This window comes from Nyctereutes procyonoides, unplaced genomic scaffold (assembly GCF_905146905.1).
Source record: "Nyctereutes procyonoides isolate TBG_1078 unplaced genomic scaffold, NYPRO_anot_genome, whole genome shotgun sequence".
In the NCBI taxonomy this organism is placed as follows: domain Eukaryota; kingdom Metazoa; phylum Chordata; class Mammalia; order Carnivora; family Canidae; genus Nyctereutes; species Nyctereutes procyonoides.
In genome coordinates this window covers 2,789,067-2,813,090 of record NW_026575148.1, presented here as the reverse complement: position 1 = coordinate 2,813,090, position 24,024 = coordinate 2,789,067, and the positions used below count along the sequence as shown (strand labels likewise).

At 36.5% G+C, this 24,024-nt stretch overlaps 1 protein-coding gene across 1 annotated transcript in view; it reads right to left on the bottom strand.

Annotated features, from left to right (window-relative positions):
* Positions 1–24,024, bottom strand: part of ADGRV1 (adhesion G protein-coupled receptor V1) — a 522,964-nt gene that overhangs the window by 359,884 nt on the left and 139,056 nt on the right. Inside the window, exons 45-54 of the mRNA XM_055312783.1 lie at positions 23,705–23,829; positions 20,879–21,036; positions 20,647–20,793; positions 19,976–20,083; positions 17,016–17,280; positions 16,177–16,299; positions 9,840–10,062; positions 9,313–9,517; positions 4,354–4,500; positions 1,366–1,621 (exon numbers count right to left, since the gene is read on the bottom strand). Of these exons, the coding sequence (XP_055168758.1) occupies positions 1,366–1,621; positions 4,354–4,500; positions 9,313–9,517; positions 9,840–10,062; positions 16,177–16,299; positions 17,016–17,280; positions 19,976–20,083; positions 20,647–20,793; positions 20,879–21,036; positions 23,705–23,829 (1,757 nt within the window). The remainder of the gene's footprint in view (positions 1–1,365; positions 1,622–4,353; positions 4,501–9,312; positions 9,518–9,839; positions 10,063–16,176; positions 16,300–17,015; positions 17,281–19,975; positions 20,084–20,646; positions 20,794–20,878; positions 21,037–23,704; positions 23,830–24,024) is intronic.

Here is a 24,024-nt window from a genome sequence, read left to right as displayed (position 1 = left end):
TCAGCTCAGGTCATGATTGCAGGGTCAGGGAATCAAGCCCTGCATCTGGCTCTGCACTTAGCACGGGGTCTCTGCTCTCTGCCTCTTTCTCTCAAATAAATAAATAAAGTTCTTTAAAAAAAAAGAAAATGAAAAATTAAACACACAAACTCATTTAATAATCATTAGAAGAAAAATAATTTTGTTCTTATAGTGAGGGGTCTATCACAAGAATCAAAGTATTTCATGGCATCAATTTTTTAACTTAATTCTTTCCGTTTTTTAAAATTTTATTTGCCATATAAATGGGCCAAAAAATGCTTGTCAATCTTTCCCACTGGTCAATCTTTCTAATAATCTAAAATTGTGTTTTTGTTTCCAGAACACACAGCACAATTTGTGGCACTTATTAGGTGCTTCAAAATGTTTCTTGAATGAATAAGTGAACATATTTTAAGTCTCCCACTTCTCTTCCCATATATACAGTCATATAAAGGCCCAGGTACATGATTATATGCCATTCTTTTCGCATCAACTATTTAAATGAAAGGTCTTTGAAAGATACGCACATTTCTGTCTGAAAATTCTAGAGGCTTAACACTGCATACTAAAGATACACATATGTTCAAATATATTTGTTCAAATAAGTCAAATGGCCTTTATCTACAAAAATCTTTTTATCCCACAGCTGCTTGAATAGTTATTTAGGCAAAGATTTCAGCACTAAGCTTAAGGGAAATAGGGACTGGTTACTAACACTACACAAAAAATATATCATTCTAATTACTGCTTTGGGTTTAACAATTAATACCCTGAGTTCCAAATACTTCTCGCTGTGTTGCTTATTGTCCCTATAACTGTTGAAAATCTACCTAGAGGTATCTGGGTGTAGAAAGAGAACAGGGCAGCCCGGGTGGCTCAGCGGTTTAGCACCACCTTCCGCCCAGGACGTGATCCCGGGGTTCCGGGATCGAGTCCCATGTCGGGCTCCCTGCATGGAGCCTGCTTCTCCCTCTACCTGTGTCTCTGCCTCTCTCTCTCTGTCTCTCATGAATAAATAAATAAAATATTTTAAAAAAAAAAACAGAACAGATAAGTAAAGAATGAAGAGAAAGTAAAATAAAAACCTATCACCTTTACTGTCATGGTTAAACTATTAATGTCTCTATTACGATAGCAAGGTCTCAAAAGAGTAAAGATATTTCTTATAGCACTATTGCTGAGTGATTATATGATCATAAAATTTAATAAACAGATAAAAAGTAAAAAGGATTGAATATGATCTGTTAAATATATATATAATAAAGGGATTTATATTCCTAGTAAACATTACAATGAAATTAGCCAGTAAAACTTACTAGACCCTGAAAAATATTTAACACTTACCTTTAGGCTCTGCTACTCTAATGAAGAGAAATTCAGTATGCCAACCCACCAAGCCATAAGGTGAGTCATTGGGTAAAGTCGTTATCACAGATTTGTTTCTTTTCTGATCAATGGTAGCACCTTTTGATGGGTCCTCAACTCCTTCTGTGGTAATTCGAATGAGTGTTACGCTCACAATCTCTGATAACTCTGGAACATCATCAGCAAGAATAGTCAGCGTGATTGTAGACAGTGCCTGGCCTTCAGAAAATGAGATCTAAAATTTTAAAGAAAGAAGATTTTATTGATTTTGTAATTATCACCGTGCATTTTCAAAAGATTAAATTTTCTTTCAATACTGACCACAACTTATATAACAAGAGGGATTTAAGTGACACAATATGATTCTACAAATCACTCAAATGTTTTTCATATTAAAAATGGAAGATTGTTAGGAAAAAGAAAAAAAGTAAACCATTATGGAAACTCAATCTGATAAAACATGCAGCTGAACTGTCACATCCTGAAGGCTGCATTCTATTAAAATATAGAGTACACGGCCTCTCTGGGAGGCTAAGTCCCAGATACCGTATTTTTTAAAAAATCTGTAGAAATAAAAAAAGTTGACATACTAAGTTTAAACATTTTTCCCTACAAAAATTTTGCCAGGTTTGCTATTTCCTTTGATTAAACTCTGAATAGATGTGTAATTTAACAATGAATCAACCAAAATAGAGGTAGAGAAAGATTAAAAGAGATACAAATCAAAGCATCTCTCTCCTCCTGCTGTGCCCCTATTGTCTATAGTCAAATCCAAATTTTCTAAAAGGCATCTGAAATCCTTTCTGATAGGGCTTCTATATGCTCTTTGAATATTATTTCCCAGCTCTCTCCATTTGCTCTATTCTCTAGCAACATGACTTCACACTGCAATTATTCAAACTAGCATTCCAGGCCCATTTTGTTGACACTCATCTCTCCACCTTAAGAAGGTAGTTGATATAAACTCAAGAGCTTTATTAATAAAATTGGGGTCAGAAAATTACTACTCTTTAGCCAAATCCATTTTTTTTTCATCAAGTTTTACCAGAATACAGACAAGTTCATTCAATTACATACTGTTCAAGACTTTATTGTGCTAGAAAACTAAAGTTGGGTATCTAGGAAAGAGACTATAATAGCACACAAGTCTAAAATATTCACTATCTGGCCCTCTATATCAATGGTTTACTGAATCTTGAATAAAACAATTAATTCTTCCAAATATAGTCTACATTTAATATACTATTCTCCATTTAAATAGAAATCATTTTAGTCATGTTTATATAAGAAATATTATTTGTGAAAATACAATTCAGAACATACAGAACCTGATAAATACAACTTATATAGTTGTATAAATAGATTTGGTAATTTGTATAAATATTCAATGCAATAAAATTTGCCATAACATTTTTAAGACACTGAAGCTCTAATCTCCTTTCAAATGATACAGAAACCTAGAAATGGTGGATCATAACATTCACTTGTCTTTTTGTGAGATAATTTCATGAGAGATCTTTTAAAGGAACTCTTCAAAGAAGTATTTTGGGAAAATACATGGATAAATCTATGAAACCCGAGATGAGTCTAGAAGACCACCCATCTTCTAATTAGGAACTAAAGGTTCTTTAAACTCTCTTTCCATTTGCTTCTCTGACCCAATTCTGATTCCATTCTTCAACCAGTGCCCCAATTTTATACTATTTTCCAAGAGTAGATAAAGTGATCCTCTGCTCAAATCCCTTCTTGGGACTGATGCACCCATCCCCCAGCTAGTGGGAATAACAGCTTTTACATTTCTCAGTGGGAGCTGCCTTCAGCTGTAGCAAACTTTCCACTCAAGGTTATGCCCCACTCAATGTGGTGTGAGGTCTAGAATGGCTAAAAATGTGTGTGGTTAGGCTGGATGCAAAATCTCAGCCTCCTTGCTCTAACTGGAAACAACTCCAAAGGACCAGCTCAGCTCCAGAACTTCCTCAGAGACTCAACCTCAGGTACAACTACCCAGGGATCAACATTCCCCTCTGCACATCCCTACCTTCCTTGTTTCCTTATAGTTGTGTCTCCCCAGGAATTCACCCACAATCACAGAGTCTGTCTACAGGAAACTCAACTTACATCATTCAGCAATTCTGATCTACTTTTTCATACATATGTCTACCTTACATAGATTTGTTCCCTACTGGGACACCTGGGTGGCTCAGTGGTTGAGCGTCTTTGCCTTTGGCTCAGGTTGTGATCCCAGGGCTGGGGTCCTGGGATCGAGTCCCACATCGGGCTCTCTGCTTCTTTTTTTTTAATTCTTTATTTTTATTTTATTTTATTTTATTTTATTTTATTTTATTTTATTTATTTTATTTATTTATTTATTTATTTAGTTATGAGAGAGAGAGAGAGAGAGAGAGAGAGAGAGGCAGAGACATAGGCAGAGGGAGAAGCAGGCTCCATGCACCGGGAGCCCAACATGGGATTCGATCCCAGGTCGCCAGGATCGCGCCCTGGGCCAAAGGCAGGCACCAAACCGCTGCGCCACCCAGGGATCCCCGGCTCTCTGCTTCTTCCTCTGACTATGTCTCTGCCTCTCTCTGGGTCTCTCATGAATAAGTAAATAAAATCTTAAAAAAAAAATTGTGCCCTATTTACTGCTTCCATTTTACCAAAATCTTGAAACCATATTTCCATCTCCAGTTTGATTGGTTTTATCTTTCTGAAACTGTAACACATCCATAATTTGGCCAACAAAAGGGATGATTTTTTTTACAGACAATTTTGGAATTACAGAAAAAAAGAATAATCACAACATTAAAACTAACATTAAATTATATCCCTCTCTACAGTGATGAATAGGAATCCAGTGTTGACATGGTCAAACTCAAACACTTCATTCTTGAGGTAGGGTTTGGTCCCATGCAACAATAGTAATCATAATTTAAAAGTGACTCTCCTGCAATTTTGTAAATTACATACCACTCCTGAGGTAGGAAATATATCACTAATACTTCCATCAGCTTCCCACGCTACGGTTACACGACCATACGTTCCTTTTAAGCGCTCAACATTCAAGGTTATGAGGCTATCTTGCTCCATTTCTTCTACTTGCTTATATAATGAATTCTGGAAAACACACAGGAAGTCACAAGGGATTAGATGAAATTACCTAGGTAGGTTTTTACTTCATGCTATTGTGTGTGTGCAAACTTCACAGTACTAAGCAACATGATACATTAAAACAACATGATACAAGTGAAAAATATAGTTTTATAAAACACAGCAATATATGATGACCATGTTTTAATTTGAAATACACTTTTCAATAACTAAAAGTAAATTAAAATGTTAATCATTATAGGGTTATTTTTACTTTGTCTTCTTGTTGCTCTTATTTCCAAATTTCTTCAATGAACATAATATTTTCATATTCCAAAAGCATACCTTTTGGAAAGCATCATACATAGCACCTAGAGTTCATAGAAATGAAAGGACATAGAGTCAGGAAATAAGGAAAGTCTTCTTCCCCTGTATAACTTCTGGCAACCCCTCTAGGTCTTGATTTCTACTTGTAAAATAAGCTTTTGGTCTACATGGTCTCTAAAATCCCAGTCAAATATAAAGACATCATGAGAATCAGGGCACTCTTTCTGATCATTTACAAATGCCTCTTACCCTTAAGTTCATATCCTCTGAAATGTTCTGCAGGCTGTGCGGTTTCCATTGATGGTGTTTCATCTTTAGCCCCTGGTCTTTACAACTATTTTTCCTGCCAGAAATATCCCCTGGCCCTTTTTTCACTTAGACTCTGCAGTCTCTTTCTTCTGTTCCAGACTGATTTCTACCTCCCTGTGACTGGAACTCCTTCTCTAACATCTACAGCTTGCCAGCTGCTGAATGAGCTTTTGCTCAAAATTAATGCTCCTTCTTACAATACCCCTAGTTTATCCATAAGCAATAAAGGAAGAATGTGGAGTATAAAGATATTCAAAAATCTCTCCAGTAATAGTTTTAATTTTCTTGTCTTTTTACAATGGTAATCTGAAAAGAAATTCCTCCATGAATTTCTTAAAGCTTCTGAAAGCTTCTATATGGAATGCAAATAGTCTATCGGATGGCTATCAGATGGCAGGCAGTGTTTTACACTGTATTTTAACATATTGTTACAAATATTACATAGTTATAAAATCTTGCTCAAAGTATTCAAAGTTCCTACAGAAAATATCTTGATTTAAAAACATGCATATAGGGGTACCTGGCTGGCTCAATCAGTAGAGTAGTTGACTCAGTTTGGGGGTTGTAAATTCAAGTCCCACATTGGGTTTAGAGATTAAAAACAAAATCTTTAAAGAAATAAAATATTCATATAATTTGTTCACAAAAAATATATGCATTTTCAAACAGAAGTATCTCTGGCTATGCCCTTTGTTGCTAAGGGTTAGAAAAATAAGGATTTAATACAGCCAAAAATTATCAAGAAACTCTCTTTATCTACTAAATCTTAACTTAGAACAAGCTGTCCAGATACTGAGAAATTCTACTGAACGGACTAAAAGAACCCAGGATACTATGTATTGGAGAAGGATTAAACCACAGTGCTTTAATGTCTCTAGAATAATCTTAGAACAACTTCCAAAAGGAGAAATCTATCATAGAAATGTGCTCCCCAGCTGCAGCAGGGCTCCAAGGTGAGAAGATGAGACCATGTAGTAGGGCATGTTGATTCTTGCTCCAGGATCCCCAGCTCTGCCCTATATATTTGTGTGACCCTGAGAAAGCCATGTGAGCATTCTCTCCTCTCCCCTGCATAACGACGGGTTCTTACTAAGCATCTCCTATGTGCCAGGCACTTTTCTGGAATAAAGTTATGAATAAAGCAGTATCTCAGTCATCTCTCACAGCCTTGAATTCTAGTAAAAGAAACTGACAATAGACAAAAAAAAAAAAAAAAAAAGGCCACTATCAGTTTCATTAAGAACAAGGCAGGAGAATATAGATACAGAATGATGGTGGGGAGTTACAATTTTTAATCCGGGAGGCCCTTCTGGTAAGGTGTCATTTCAGCAGAGACTGGCAAAAAATGAGGAAACAAGTCATGTGAGGACCTGGTGGAGACAGAGATCATTTTCCTTTTTCCTAACCTTCCCCACAACAGCTCATGCCTTAGAGCTGCACTGTCCTACACAGGAGCCACTGGCCACATGTGGCTGTTGAGCACCTAAAATGTGACTGGTCTATAACTGTAAAATGCAGACTGGAGGTTGAAGACGGTATAAAGAAAAAGGATATAAATTATTCCATCAATCATTTTATGTTGGTTAATATGTTGAGTTATGTAAAATAAAACATTAACAAGAGTTTCACCTGTTTCTATTCTTTTTATGTGGCTAAAAAACTTAAAGATATGTATATGGCTCACAACTGGGCAGAGCTGCTTCAGAGGAAGCTGACCTGCCTTTACCTCCAGAGAGGGGCTAGACTGGGTAACAGGGTGATCTTACCACCCCTGCAAGCAATTGACTCAGGGCCTTAGCACATTCAAAACTCATCTCATCCCTCAAATCTGCTCTTTCTACAGGTATCCTTATGTCACTGAAAGGCAAATGTCTGCTTCCTGTAGCTCTGTGGTTTTTTGCTGAATTACTGCACTAGTTTCCTGTCTATTTCTGTCCTTGCCCACTTATAATCGAGTCTCAATTCTATGGCCAGAGTGGTTCTTTTAAAATGTGAGCCAGATGAAGTTGCTCTTCCACTCCAACACTTTCCCTCCGGGGCTAACTTCATTACAGTATGCAAGAGCTTGTGCAGGAGCTGAGTTCACATAGTAGTCTCCCAATCCTTCCAAGGCCTGCTCTAACATTGGCCCTCACCTGGTGTCTAGGAAGTTGGGTTTAGGAGGATTCCCACTATTCCTGGGACTCATACTGGCTCCCTATGCTTGAACTGTACACACAATGGGGTTTATATTGAACACCTACTTTCTCTCTGGAAGTCTGGAATTTTGGCATGTGTCAGGCTGAGAGTGCCTGCGTGATTAGTCCCCAGTTAAGACCCCAGGCACTGAGTCTCTAATGAGCTTGGATGGCAACACATCTCACATGCTGTCACAATTCAACTCAGTGCTGGGGGAATTAAATGTGTCCTGTATAACTCCCCTGAGAGAGAGCTCTTGGAAACTTGCCCCTCATTTCCTCCACACTTTGTCCCGTAAGTCTTTTCCCTTGATGATTTTTGCTTTGTATCCTCTTCTTTGTAATAGATAAATCCTAGTATGAGTATGACTAAACCTTGAATCCTTTGAGTCCTCCTAGCAAGTCACCAAACCCGTGGTTACTACTGGGGAAGCCCATAACAGGGCCCTGGCCCTTCATCTCTTGGGCCTCATCTCTCCCTCAAACTCGGATTTCAGCCACAGTGGCTTCCTTGATTCACCAAATGGAGGCATCACTTCAGGACCTTTCATCCTGTTTCTGGCTCCCCTGCCTTGAATGTTCTTCACCTCTCTCCCCCAGGCCTTTGTTCTAATATTACTTCTTCAGCGCCTCCCTCCCTGATAGCCTATGTTTTATTTCTCTGCACACAACCTCAGTCCCCTCTACAACACTGTCCATCTGGCCTCCCTGCCTAACGTTCCTCCAGGGCACTTACTACCATCAGATATAGTAGAGATGTCTCACATGTCTTTGTCTACTGTATGTCTCCCTTTGCCTCCTCTACAATTTGGGACAGTGAGGGTAGAGATTTTTTACTATTTTATTTTTTGATAGCATCTGAAACAGTATCTGATACATAGGAAGAGTTTGCTAAGTAATGGCTACATGAATGAATAAATTAATGAACAGATGGAGTGGCCTATTGGTTCTGGCCAGGGAGACATAAGAAGAGTTCTCTAGAGGCATCTGGGAAATCCCTTCCTTATCCCAAGTGCCACATTTGTCTCTTTCCCCAGCTGGACATGAATAAGAAAGCAGTAGCCCTAACAATAACATCAGCTTTCAAACAACCAATGAAGAATCAGCTTTATGTTGGCAAAATGGAGAGACAGAATCTGAGTCATGGTGACACAGTAGAGTATCAACCCAACCCTGAAGCCCATCTTCTCTGTGGACATGTTTCTGGTGTTTAAGCCACTTTAAGTTGGGTTTTCCTTAGAGAATATTTCAGAGAAAGATGAATGATTGCTGCAGCTATAACTCTACTTAAGAAATCAAGATAGAGTTGGCAAATAGGGCTAAATGATACAATATAAATGGATGACATTTTGCTTATGGGTAAAGGAATATGAAGTCTGAGCATGGAAGCTAACTTGGTAAGATCTGCATAGTTCTCTTTCCTCAGGAAAAAGCACCTTCATGTGCATCATACATGTATAGTTATAAACATCTCCCTCCCTCCCTCTTTCTCTCTCTCTAATACACAAAGGTCAGTAGGTGAGGTATGTGAGAAAACACAGTATACAGTCTATTTGGAATCTGCTTCATAATCACCCTCTAGAGTTAAGGCTAATAGTGGAGCCGAACCCCAGAACTAGGGCCAACTGGTAACATTTCAAAGTCAATCTTGTAAGAGGGATCAGTATAATAAAAAAAATTAGGGCAAGTAGACTCAGAGGTTTCAATGTGTAGGACTATAAATTATAAGATATCAGTAAAGTTCACTGTAAAATGCAGAGTGAATGGGGGGGGGGTGAACGGCTCAGTCACTTAAGTGTCTGACTCTTGATTTCAGCTCAGCTCATGATCTGAAGGTTGAAAGATCAAGCCCCACATTGGGCTCCGTGCTTGGTGCGGAGTCTTCTTGAGATCCCCTCTCTTACTCCCTCTCTCTTTGCTCTTTCCCCACTCTCATGCTCTCCCTCTAAATAAATAAATAAATAAATAAACAAACAAATAAATAAATATAATAAATCATTTTGATTTCTAAGTGTGGGATCTTTACCTGAGCAAATCCAACGATTCCATAGGCATCATCATTAGACAAAATAGTTATTTTTACATAACCATTAATACCAATCTCTGCTCCTCCTTTGGGATTTTTAAGCTGAACTCTAAAGGATTCTTCTTCTTCTGGAACTGTATCATCAAGGATGTTTACTGCTATTATAGCTTCTCTGTTACCAGGTTCAAATATCAGTTCACCTGAACTAGCATAAGAAGTATATCAAATAAGTCGGCTGCAACAAATCTCAGGCATATACATATACATACCCATAAAACTCTCAGAACACTGATATTACACATTTGGAAAAATCATATTTCATAAATAAACTTATAATACAAAATGTTCATAATACTGATTTACTTGATAAAATAGATATAAGAAACACGGTATATAACCAAATTTCTAGATTATAAATTACTCTTATATTTTGTATATTTCCAGTCATTAAATAAACACTCAGAAATTAAGTGTCATATAAAACTATGGTGAGCATAAAGAGATTCTATATAAAATGTTGAACCTACCCTGGAATAAAGTCAGACTGGCTCGAGATGTAGGCCAGCTCATATATGTATGAGTGGATGGCTCCCACCAGAGCAATTAAATTCTTGCTTGAATTAAGGGACTTTACTGTAACAGAAGTTGCATCACGAGCAGAAGGGGCTTCCAGAATGAAAGAGAATCGATTCAGCTCTGAATTCCAACAATAAAGAGCAGACATAGCTTGGCCAATAAGAAGGATGTGGACTGTGGGAAGGACAGAAAAGACAATTACAGTAAAACATGTATGTCACTGTGCACACTTCCCATCGCAGTACCAAAACAGAGTTTTTCTATACTCAAAGTTCCATTTTGATGTTTGATTTCACTGATATGCCCTGATTTCTGAAAATCAAAATATTACTTGAAATAACTGAATGTGTAAATAGTAATTTTTATAATGCTATGGAGTGACTAAACCAGCCTAACAGTAAACCCATAATTCACTTACTAAATAAGAAACCACTGAATAATCAAGCCCAAGTGGATTGTGGACTTTGTATTCATCTCAGTACTTATTTGTTGGATAGCATAGTAGGATATTTTTAAAAGTGAAAGACATGCATAATCCCATAACTAAATATTTCATTTTTTTAAATTTTTTTTTAATTTATTTACGATAGTCATACAGAGAGAGAGAGAGGCAGAGACACAGGCGGAGGGAGAAGCAGGCTCCATGCACCGGGAGCCTGACGTGGGATTCGATCCCGGGTCTCCAGGATCGCGCCCTGGGCCAAAGGCAGGCGCCAAACCGCTGCACCACCCAGGGATCCCCTAAATATTTCATTTTTATATTTTCCTTTCCAGCCACCATCCATATGAATTCCTGATGAACATAATTATAAACAGACTACAAAAATTCTTAATTAAAAAGCTTAATCCTACATTTATATGGCATTTCTTTTTTATTTTTTTAAAAGATTTTATTTATTCATGAGAGATGCACAGAGAGAGGCAGAGACATAGGCAGAGGGAGAAGCAAGCTCCCTCCCTGTGGGGAGCCTGAGGCAGGACTCGATCCCTGGGACCACAACCTGAGCCAAAGGCAGATGCTCAAACACTGAGCCACTCAGGTGCCCTATATGGCATTTCTTAAGTGTTGCTACAAAGCATTCACACTTATGATTTTAATGCATAATCTATAGAGTTTATCTTTAAAATATACTTAATTTCTCTATATTATTATTTTTTATTTTCCAATATTAATTAGAGACAGTTATTAATTCTTTTCACTTGACAAATTTTTTTAAGTAGGCTCCACATCCAGCATGAAGTCCAATGCAGGGCTTGAACTCACAACCCTGAGAAATCAAGACCTCAGCTGAGGGCAAGAATTGAACGCTTAACCAACTGAGCCACACAGGTGCCCCTTCACCTTATAAATTCTTAAAGGTTGTAATTAGGCCAAAGGATATGAACAGATTCAGGATCTCGGAGTACATGCTATCAATGCTTTTTGAAATGTTAACTTGTTTTGAAATGAAAAAAGAGCTATTAATGATTCAATCCAATGGAAAATATTAGCAAATATGGAGGGGAAAGAGGCCTAGTACATTGTATAGGAGGGGAAATTCAGAGTCAGGGAGCTTACTACATTGTATACGCCACTAAGCAATCTTCAGACTTAAAACCAGGGAAAATGGGAAGAAACCATCTAGAAACACGCACAAATTCCAGAACCTGAAGAAACACATCAGAACATAAAAGATACCAACTAAGATGGGTTTGGTTATTAAAACAGCACACAGAACTAGAAGTCACAAACATTTTAGTCTATAAGATTACAATGGAAGATCCATATCCCTACTCTGAAATATCAAGAATTACTCATTATGTTTATTTATGGTAATTATTTAAGTACTATTGCAGGTTAGTAAATGTTGCATAAAAGGTAAAAAACAGAAAAATGTTATTAATAAACAGGCTTTTTAAAAATGACCATATATGTTTCATAAAGCTCTATAAACTAGAGATATTCAGTAAAGAGCAAATTCCTCAGCTGGATCTCAACGTCTTCCAAGTTTAAATGATTCTATAGTTTCAATAAATCATCAATTAATCAATCTATAGGCTCAACTAAAATCACAAAGTGTTCTGAGCATTACTGATTATGTATCCTAATCCTTGGAGATATAACTTACTCACTTTACAATCTGATAAGTATGGGAAGGCCCCAAATAGATAAGTAGACATTCAGAGTAGGAAATGTAGGGGGCTCAAATCTGCATTTTCATATGCAGAGAGTGTTTTCTCAGAAAATAGCCATTTGAATGCTCCAGATCATAGAACTGGGCCAAAAGTTTATAAGGATAAAAACCCCAAGTCTCTACCCTGGGGAGCAGAATTTTAACTGGTATTAATTATAGAATTCCCTTCCAGTTAGCAAAACTATACACAAACAAAAGTATCCCAAAGGAAGGCAAATGGCTGAGATAACTTAAGGAGTCAATGTACAGAGAGAGCCCAGGACCAAGGGCTACAGTGAGCATTCCTACCACTTAGAGATCTGGGAAAAGAAGAAACCAGTAACAAATAGAACAACAGTCAGAGAGTGCACATAGAGAGTCAGAGAGTCCATGGGAAGCAGTGTCCTCAGGAGAGTGGGACTCCAGTGCAAAGAGATGAGGGACATTTTGAGAGAAGTTTGAGTGTATCTGTTCTGGGGGATGCTGTGGAAGAGTTTGGGGAGTTGGAGGAGTGGACGGTTGGGCCTCTAGTCTATAAATTAGGGCTCATGTGGTCCAGAGCACACCCAGACCATATGGGATGAGGTGCTTTCTCCCGAGGGAACCTGGGCTTCTTATGATGACCTCACAGGGATGAAGAAAGTGATGAATTCATCCAAAGATTTCCACAGATGATGATTTTCAAAGGTAATAGTTTTGGTGACGTGGACAGTGCTGGGAAATGAAGGAGAGGGGCTGGGGTCAGTGTCTTTCTAGCAGTGTTAATTACATCTCTCTTCCTTACAGAAACTTTCTGGACATCCCTTAGAGCTGGTCAAATTTTCTCCATTTTCTGGGACAAGAGCACTTTATCCTCTCATAGCAGTTATCTGTTTGTAGCTAGTAACTTATTTGTGTAATTACATATCATGTCTCCCTTCCCTACTGCATGTTAAAACTTCTTCAGAGAAGAGGCTATAAAAGATTTTGTTTACCCTTGCTTCTTCAGGGCCCACCAATATGCCTGGTACATAAATGGCATCTTAAAAAATCTATTAAATAATGAAGGAGGGAAGGAAGAAGGGAAAGACAAGTTTATATGTCCTTGCAGCCTTTGTCATATTCATTCTTCCTCTTGTCTTTAAAGAATTCAGTTACCACCCAATAATCTCTGTCAAGTCATTAAGCAGAATAAATATGTAATCCTCACAGTCATGGCTCCAATCTAATATTTGACATATTCAAAATAAGAAAGTCCTTGAATATTATTTAATGCATAATTTCAGCTTTCAGGGGATCTATAATAAGCCATTCTAAATAATTACTTATAATCTTTTCATACTTCTACAACCTCAAGTCACAGAAACAAAAGGAATAAAAAGACCTTACAATGGGTCCCTTAACAAGCCTCTGGCAGAATTTTTCAAAAATTCTTTTAGAAAGTGTGCCTATTCTATTTCTTTAAAAATCTTTAAAGGGAATTCTATAACTTCAATTAGCAGCCCATTCAGGCAGCACTTGTCATCCTTAAAAACATTCATTAGGAAACTATTTTGAATTATAATAAGTGACTCAAGTAGATACAGTTAGTCCACTTGAAAACTTGATGTACAAGAAAAGCAAAAATAATAAAGCCACAAAATTAAAAGACAAGTAGACACAAACTAAACAAATACATGATGAAAGATACATCGTTTATTTAGCAAATCAACTGCTGAGTGAATGATAAGTCACAGAGCTATATTTCACAGGATAGCATCACAGCTTTAAGGCCTGTCAATTAAAGAGGCTGACAATTAAAGAGAAGTTATTTACGGACAGGATGCTCAGAACAGAGACAGATACAGGACTCGGACAACAGAGTGAACCTGGAGTGGAGGCCAGATAATGTAACAGACCAGATACGAGGTGGCCAGGGTCTGGGACACCAGGCCAAGGAGGGGTAGGGCACATGGAAATAAAGCACAATGAAACAGATAATCCATAAAAAATGAGAGATAAATAAGATATAATTCCTGGTCAGTAACTGAGGTGATTGAAGGAGACAGTGTCTAATGATTCTCCTGCCTGATGCAGAAAATTGCAGCCAGGCACCTAGGAGAAAAAGGACAAGAATAGACTCCTATATTTGCACTAAATCCTCTGCTCTTCTCAATATCATTTACTTTGTAGATTTTAGCTTTTATGAGTTCAACTACCTGAATGCATCGATGTCTCCAAAATCTAAACCTCTAACTGATTTCTTCAGTGCCACGTCTCTAACCACCTGCAGAGGCTTCTATATTGACTCTTGCAGTTGCAAACTATTGCATCCAGCATGTTCTATACACCAAAGTTAGGTGGAGTTATAAAACATCCCTTTGATCATTCCTTGCCTTTGAAATGCCTTCAAGGATTTCTCTACCCCAATAATGCTCAGAGTGTAGTCCCCAGACCCCTAGAGGTCACTGAGACACTTCGGGAGGGTCTGTGAAGTCAAAACTATTTTTGTAGTAATACTAAGATGTTACTTGTCTATATTATTCTCATTCTTCCATGAGTGTATGTGAGATTTTCTAGAGTCCATATGATCAATAATATTGAAGTAGAATACAGACACAGACATAAGAATCCAGATGTTGTCTATTAAGCTAGACAACAAAGAAATTTGCAAAAACAAGAAAGTAATGCCACCCTTCTTACAAAAGTTTTGTCTTGGAAAATATGTTTTCTTAAAATAAACATGGTACTTTTGTTCACATATAATGTGTTCATTGCTATTATTCACAATTGAACTAATAAGTATCTTTAAAAATTCTCGTCTTCAATTCTGAATACAATATATATCAGTAAATAAAATCCATATGAAATCCTTAAATTTTTAAGAGGATTTTTAATTCTTAAATTTCCTACGGCAAAAATACTTGGGAATCACTGAATTATCCAATACAGTTCAAATACTGAGCCTGAAATTCCACACCTTCTTGTGTAGATGCTAGTGTGTTTCCAACCTTATCACCACTACAACCTGAGTCAAATACTCTGTCTCCACCACTCTTGTCTGCTCGTTGTGCCTGCAACATCATGTATACTTCCACCTTTCTCTTTTGCTCACACCTTTCCCTCTACCCACAACATTTCCAACCAGCCTACCCAGGCCTAGCTTAAATTCACCTCGGAGACCTCGTAGCCACTTCAATTCTACCATTCATAGAGCAAATGGGACTGGTATTCTATCTTGAATTATCTTAATATTTTTCTTGCTTCTCTAACCAGACATTAAACCTTTGAAGCCAAAAAATTCTTTAAACTTTAAACAATGACTTAAATATAATGTCTAAACATAAACTGTGCTGTTTCATTCATACAAAATTGCTATATCTCAATTTAAAAGTGGGAGTTTGATTTCATCCAGACTCACGGCTAAGTCACTTGGTTTGGCTGCCAAGTTCCTCTGGGCATCTCAACAGGAGACACGCTGACTCACTGAGCACGCCCCCTGCTCTGTTCACACCTGCTCTGGGAGGCAGTTCCACAAGCACACTGTGCCAACTGCTGCTGCCTTCTGAGCCTTATTACCATGGGCCCACCCAGGTGATTCTTCACCAACTCTGAAATAGTCCTACGGCCTCTGGACAACATTCACCCCTTGGTTTCTCACTAATAGACTTTGTTTTGGAAACCACTGTGAATAAAAATATTGATTATGTTTCTGATGTGTGGATGAAAGTACAGAAAACCAAGAAGGAATCAGACTGGAAGGATGAGAAAGTAAACACAGAGAGCAGAGTCCTTACAATCATTTTCTGACTTTTTAAAAATACTTCAATGCAGAAACATGTTAACCTCTTATACTTTTATATTTAAAACATATACTATATGTAATGTCACTCTTCATTTTTCTCTAGGTAAAAGAAATGTATTATCTTACTTTTATCCTTCACTAATATTTTCTGCCATATTTCCGTTATTCTAATTCTTCTCAAGCACAATGCCTATTTTAAAATTTTGAGCTTCTAGTATTTCCAGAAATACTCCTGTTAAGATCTTGATTTTACATTTTTATTAAAATACCCAGTGCCTGGCAATGCGATACTATCTCTAATTCAGTATGATTAAAATTATTCTAGCTTTCTACAGTGCATTTCAGATTAGTTAGCAGTTTAACCACCCTTACCAATGCCTGAAGCTGGTGTGAAGGAGTAGATCCTATTAACAGCAGTAAAATCCAGGGACTGAAAATATCTGAAAGTTGACTGTCCTGTTTCCCAGACAAAAATATCAATAGAATTCTGATTTCCTATAATAATGGAATAAAAGTCAAATCTGAAGGCAAAAGTCATAGGGAAAAAATGACAAAATTACACAATAAAAATTATTAAAATATTAAATTTAATCTAAAAAACAAGTTTAGTAGGATATTTCTCCAAATTAATTTAGTTAAACAAAAATACAACCTAGTAGGAAAATACTTCAGAAGTCTTTTCACATTTACCAGAGGAAGGATATACATGGCTGGCCACTGATTAATCATGATCTGATATTAAAGAAAAAACAGTGACATGTTGTTTTTTAGGAATGTTGACATTTTACCTATGAAAGTTTCACTAGGCAGAAGAAAGAGAATACTTTCAAATAGTCTTATCAAAAGTTGCTGAACACTAATTATTACTACTATAGATTACTCATGGGTCCCCAAGTATAGTCACATAAATTGTGACTATCAAATATTACTGTTGGCACTTTGGATATTCAGAGATATTTCCACTTTATATACTCATCCCCAATCTTATTTTAATACAACTTTAAGGCAGTTGTTCATAATCTAAAGATTATAGACATATCACTTAAAATGTGGGGTTTTTTCCCAAAATCCATTTGTAGCTGACAGTCAATACATTATCCATCAAGAAATGGATTAGCAAAAAATTATCCCAAGAGCTACATGTTTTCACATAGAACATATGACACAAATGCTAGATAATTTTGACAACTATGTATGCATTATCTCCTTACCTAGAAAGACAGTTTTGGCAAAAATCAAATAAATATCATCGCCTGAAGTCAAGGCCTCAACTTGTGTAGTCCCGTTGATTGGCACTTCTTGAAAGTTAATAAACTCACTGCCAGACCATCTGAGTAAAAGGGAATTTTGACTGGCATTAATCTGGGAGATAGCTAAGAACACAGAGCCTCCTCTGGTGAATAAGGCTGTGCTCAGCACACCTCGGACAGGGAGTGTTTGATGTAACGTGAAGCTTTCTCCGCTCCATCTGAAGACCTGTGGGAAATGTTCAAATACAAAACCCTTTGTGATTAGGAATTTGGCACTTGTGTGAATTTATGCAAAAATCATATATTCACTCTTCCAGTCCCCTTTATTTAGTTAGTAGAATACTTTCATTAATGAGAAAAAATCAAAACTGATGCTCTCTCACTGTCTCTCCTTTTTTTATGTGGGGTGTATGTGTGTGTGTGTGTGTGTGTGTGTGTGTGTGTAAGCACACACAGAGAAATAAATAAAAAAGAAATTATTTGAAAATAAATCAATTTCAAATGTACATCTGGGTAGGGGTCAGTTGCAACAAGTCAAAGGGAAAGCCAAAAACAGGAGAGAAGTCACTTAAATATGAAAAATTCAGATTTGGATAAGAAACTTTCTGATGCTATAAAATCATTCCTTACCCTCTGTTTAAGCAATAGAATATATAGAGAAATACTAAAACTCTTTAGTCCTGAAGGTGGCAATGTATACAAGGTTTTAAGGTGAATGTTCATACATCTAAAATTAAAAGAAAATCCTGAATCCACCTGGTTTCTTATACAATCTGGCCAATTGCACAAAAAATTTTCAACAATTGGGAACCTATGTGAGACTGGCAGTTAGGGACAGAGTGGCCTCTTTGCTTATGGATCTTAATAACTGATAGGGAAAGGCAAATGATAAACATATCAATAATTAAATAAATATACTATTAATTGAAACAAATGCTGAAGGTAACAATTGGGATATGAGAGGTAACTGACGTTACTAGGGAAATAAAGTTACAAAAAATGACATGACAAAGTTTCTAAGGCAAAACATGTTTGTCATAAACTGAATGAAGATTGGTCCACCTAGAAGGCGGTTGATAGTGCTGAGGGAATGAAGACAGTAAGACTGGAGAGATAAAATCAGAAGGTATCTTTTATTAGACTGACCATATAATGTATCATGGGGATCATTACAGAGCAAAAGGGACAAAACTGACAATTATATCAGGACAACAGACATAATCCAGTCCTGTGCTGGGTAGATAAAGAACTAAAGTTATGCTACTTATAGTCTATGTTAAATAACTTAGAATTTATTCTATGTATAATTAGAATTCATTAAATAGTTTTAAAATGAGGCATAACATGAAATAATTAATATTTTTAAAAGACTACTCCAGCCACTTGATGGAGAATGGATGTGAGGAGTCAGGGATGAAGTTCAAAGACCAGCTAGGAGGCAACTCCGATAGTGTGGGAGAGAAATAAATGATGGGACCTGGGCTGGGGAGGGAGAACCAGAGATGGAAAGAAATATTTGTATTCAAAACATTACTGGGAGAGACAATTAAAAACTTTAATATATTATATGTGAATGAATAAAAATGCATAATCAAGAAAGATGTGTGTCAGTATTTTGTCTTGAGCAACAGCATTTTTTAGGTTGCTATTTTTTGAGAGGAAAGCAAGCTTCGCAACAAGTTTCACAGAGAAAATAGAAGTTCAGTTCAGGATATGTTAAATTTTAGATACTTAAAATACATGTAATGTGGAGATGCCAATCAGAAGTTAGATATGTAAGTCTAGAAATTAAGAGAAAAGGCTACCAAGAAAAGTGGAAGACAGTCTATAGCTGACACCTAAAGACAGAGGATTGACAGAGGTACCTGGAGTGAGTGAAAAGAAATCTGAACTAAAACTAAACCTGGAAAACTCCAAGACATCTGAGTTCAGAGAAGGGAAGAGGAAGCAGCAGTAGAGACTGGCAGGGGTGGCACAGAGAGACAGGAGGAGAATCTGTGTGGTATCTTAGAAATGAGGAGAAGAGGTGTTTGAATTTGAGGATGAGGTGGCTATTCCATGCTAACAGGAAGCAGCCTAATACAACCACAGGAAAACATCCAGTGAATTTCCAACCCAGTTGTCACCAGTGACCATGAGGTAAGACAAAGCAGGTAAACAATTCCTTCAAGGTGTCTAACCACAGAGGGGAGAAAACGAAGGAAACAGAAAGTAGAAGGGGGTGAGATCAGGAGAGAAATTTCTTTTGAAGCTTGGAGATCCTGCCTTTATGCTGACTGCAATAATCCGACAGAGACGCTAGTGATGCCAGGCACAGAGGGAGTAACTAAACCCTCTGATGGTCAGAGGAGCCTGGCTTTTATAGACGGAAAGCTTCCTCCATAACAGGACAAAGGAACAAGACTATGTTGCAAGAGAGTTTCTGAATTTGGTCTTCAAAGATGACTAAGGTCCTCTCTTGCAGTTTTCATTTCAACAGTCATAGCTGAAAATGAGGAGATGAGAAGCAGGTATGGGAGTCTGAGGAGTGAGAAAATTACCAAATAGGCATTATTAGGATTAGGAAATGTAGTTCACTTGAGAAATGTGGAATTTCTCGGGTGATGGTAAGTGCCCATTTGGCAATGTTAATCATAAATTTTCAGTTATACCATCTGTCCAGTTATATGATTTTTCTCCATAATGTTTTCCAATGCCATTAAACTCAAATTAAATATTCATGCTTATTACTACTTGCTCTGGCTCTTGATGACAATATTGAAAATTCTATTGTGTAATAATTAACTGTGACTAATATCTACATTCTACTTTATTACTTTACCACAAATTATGGGGGGGGGCTTTATACTAAACCTACAGATTACATCTTTGATGAGTTTCAAATATACTATTTTTTTAAATTCACTTTAAAACAATCAAACCTGAGTTAATTCAGAATCATCTCTTTGACTTGCGACAATTAAATAATCTTGATTGTCTGAACTAAAATATTTTACTTGAGAACTTTCCGAAATAATGATTGTTTGTACCTGCAAGGAAGACAAAACCAAGGGAATAAATACTTAAGAAGAATTTTACTAGGAAAGGCTCTGAATACAGTACGTATGAGTCACTATTTGAAGTTTAAAACTTGAAAAATCATTCTGATTTTTCTGAGCACTAGGTATGAATACGTAGGTATCATTTCAAGACAAACAAAAATATTCCTGGACTAAGACACTCTGCTAAAATGTGTATCAACTTATAAAAAATTTTTTTCACATTAATATAAAATATATATTATCTTCCATTTAGATCAATCTTACAAATCTGATTTTTCCTTTAAATAAAGCAATCTAGGGATCCCTGGATGGCTCAGCGGTTTAGCGCCTGCCTTTGGCCCAGGGCGCAATCCTGCAGTCCTGGGATCGCGTCCCACGTCAGACTCCTGGCATGGAGCCTACTTCTCCCTCCTCCTGTGTCTCTGCCTCTCTCTCTCTCTCTATATATATATATATATATGTCTATCATAAATAAATAAATCTTTAAAAAAATTAAAAATAAATAAATAAATAAATAAAGCAATCTACAAAAAAATGAAAATATTTTTTACCAAGAATAATTTGAATCCAGGTGTGAACGTATACACACTGTGAACAGAAGGCTTTTCATCACTTCTTTCTTCATGAGTAATCACAAAGTAAGGGGAAGGACCAATATTAAAGGCCTCACAAGTTTTAGAATTTTCTATATTTAAATCCTAGGAAATAAGAAATAACAATAATTCATGAGACATCCAAAATTTACATGTACATTTTATGTACTATAAAATGACTGATGTTTACCTCAAGTGGAATAAAAATCCCTTGCCAACGATAAATAGTAGAAGACATTTTTCTTAACATTACACCATATATTGAATCTTCCAAAGTAAAGAAACACCAACCAGAAGCTGATGCATCCAAAAAACTCTGAACTATGGAAAACACAGCATCCATTCCCCCTGAAATACATAAATCATGATTTATTAATGTGTTATCCCTTCAAAACTTTATGTCAAGTTTATTGTTTAAACAGTGAGACAAGTGAGTTTGTAACCAGAAACAAAGATCCTTCTATGATGTGTGTGTGTCAGAGAAATTATAAGCTAGAGAACTTAAAAATAACTAAAAATAACGATTTTCTTAAAAATTGTTAAAACCCTGCTCCAAATCCACATAAGCTTTTCCAAAGTATATTTAAAATACTAAATATATATTTTAAAGGGAAATATGCTCTACATGATTTTTATTAACTTTCATAAAGATGGTGAAAATATAATTGAGAAATGTTTACATAATATATAGTTTTATAGAAGCATGCTAAATGTTGGGTTTTAAAAAGTTACACTATCAATTTGAAACTATGCCCATCCAATGATTTCTCAGATATCAAGGATTTCTTATATATTTCTTATGTATATACACCAAAGCACACTCACCTACTTTAAATGGTTAAGTTTTTAATCAACATGCTATCACAAGTATAGGTCCTAAAATTCTGTACCACATTTAAACAAAGAGAAAAACAAAAAATCCCTATCCCATGAAGAATAATTTTTAAAAAGCTTTATGTTTTATTACACCAGTTTCCTAAAGAAAGTTCTTTTAAATCTTTAGCTAATGGTGTGAACAGCAAGAACAAATGTCAAGGTTGAAATTTAGGCCCCTTATAAATCATTGATCATTTTCAGATTACCAGTTCAAGAAATCATGTAAATGCCTCATATGTACTATCCATTAGTGATTTCCTTTCCTAGAAAACCAGTATTTTCATTCCTATTTTGTCATCTTTTAAAGGTACACCACAGCTTTCGCACTGATTCTTAATGTTTTACATTCAAGTCCTGACCATCTGGCCCAATGCTTCCGTACCATAATTCAGAAAGATGGTGAATGAAAAATAAACAATGCTGACATTTAAGAATCTCCAACATGTACTCTCACAAGTACTTCTAAAAACACATGCAGATCCCAAACAATAATGAGATAACTATGAAGTAGAAATCATAGTCTTTCTTTTTTGGATCCCATCTCCTCCTGTCTTTTAGACAATTATACCACTACTAATGATCTCTTTCTGTTCTAAATATTCAATCTCTCTCTACTTAATAGACCTTTTCCATCAGCATGTAAATATGCTCAGGTCTCTCCAAACTAAACAAATGAACAAACAAACTCCCTTGAATCCTATACCACACCACCTCCTTTGCTTGGTCCTACCTTCTCAGTCAAACCTCTTCAAATGTTTGCATACATTTGAAGATGCCATCCATTCAAAATGTTATTCAGTTCCTATCCCTCTACACAAATAGCTCTTGCTATTTTATTCCTTCTCTACAATGGATATTTTTTTGGTTCTTATCTTACTGGGCTTCTACACCAGCAACTGACACAGCCACCATTCTTTCCTTTTTCAGATATTCTTCTGTTATCTGCAATCCTACACTCCCTGGGTTTCTCACCAGGTCTTCTCCATATACTTTGCTATAACTATATCCTCCTCTTCTCCTTGGTAACTCAATTTGAGCCTACTCAGCTCAATCTAGGTCCTCTTCCCTTCTCTACCTATAGACTCTCTTCCCAGGTTTTCACACCAATTTCTGTAACTTTAAATACAGCATACATGCTAAAGATTTCCAAATTTATCTCTGTAACAGAGACTGGCCTTTGAGTCTGGAGAAACTTCTCAAAAGTAGCACAAATGCATAATATGTTAAATCACACATATTTTACTCCACCTCACCAAAATAATGCCTAGTTCCCATTCAGACTCCTCTTCTTACTAAAGATCATGACTCTCCCTCTAACCACAAAAGCCAGAAATCTAGGAATCATCTCTGGTATCTCCTTCATACCCAATCCATCACCTAGATCTAGCCAGCATATGGGCTGACCTTTTGTTTATCTCCCTTCATCCACTCTTTCCTTCTGTGCCAAGTCATTCTTTCAGTGGTATCAAGAATGATATCTTTGAAATGCAAATATAATCATACCACCCCACAAATACACACAGCAACTCTCCTGACAGCCTAAACCACTCAGAGACTTTCAATTAACCCTACAATAAAGACTAACATATGTAACATATTCTTCAAGTTCTTGAACTATCAGGTCTTACCTAGCTCTCCAAACTCAACACTCCTCCTTATTTCTAACCCTGATGATCACTCTACAGTCTTCACTAATACACTCTTGTGTGCCTCTAGACTTGTGTACCTGAATAGCTTCTCACTTTCTTTCTATGTCCCTCTCACTCAAGACTTTGCAGAATCAATCCCTAATCATCATTAGGTCCTAGTTCAAACACTGATACTCCTGAGAAGCATTCGCTTATGTTTTCACAACACTGAGAGTTACTCCTTTAAAACGTTTATTTTAAACTACACACTGGTTTTTACTTATTTGGTTTTTTTCTGTCTCCACCTATATTCTAAGCACCATGAGTTCAATATCGTGTCTGGCACCTGACAGGCTCTCAATAAATATTTGTGGCTATGATAAAAGAATTAGATATCTGTTCTCCATTTTCAACAGATCCATAGGATACAATTCATGGGGGGAGAATGTACATCTGATACATGCAATCTTTCTTGGTTATGGAATTTTGTTTTCACAAGAAATCAAACGTACTCATGCCAAAAGCTGTTTCAGATATTGTCTCCCATTCCACACTCACATCTAAATCGATGCCATTAGTGCGTGACACATTTAAATATACAGTCCTGTTGGCTTCTTCAATGTCTACAGAGGTGGCTCTAAAAAAATGGATTGCAGAAAGCAGAAAAAGAACATAATTTCTACATATTAAATACATACATCACATTGCTAGCATATATTTAATATGCTTTTAAATTTACATAAGCCAAGGTGAGATTCATCCACAAATTTCACATGGCAGGAAAATTAGACTCTACAGCTCAAAATATTCATTTATGAGGATTAAAAAAGTA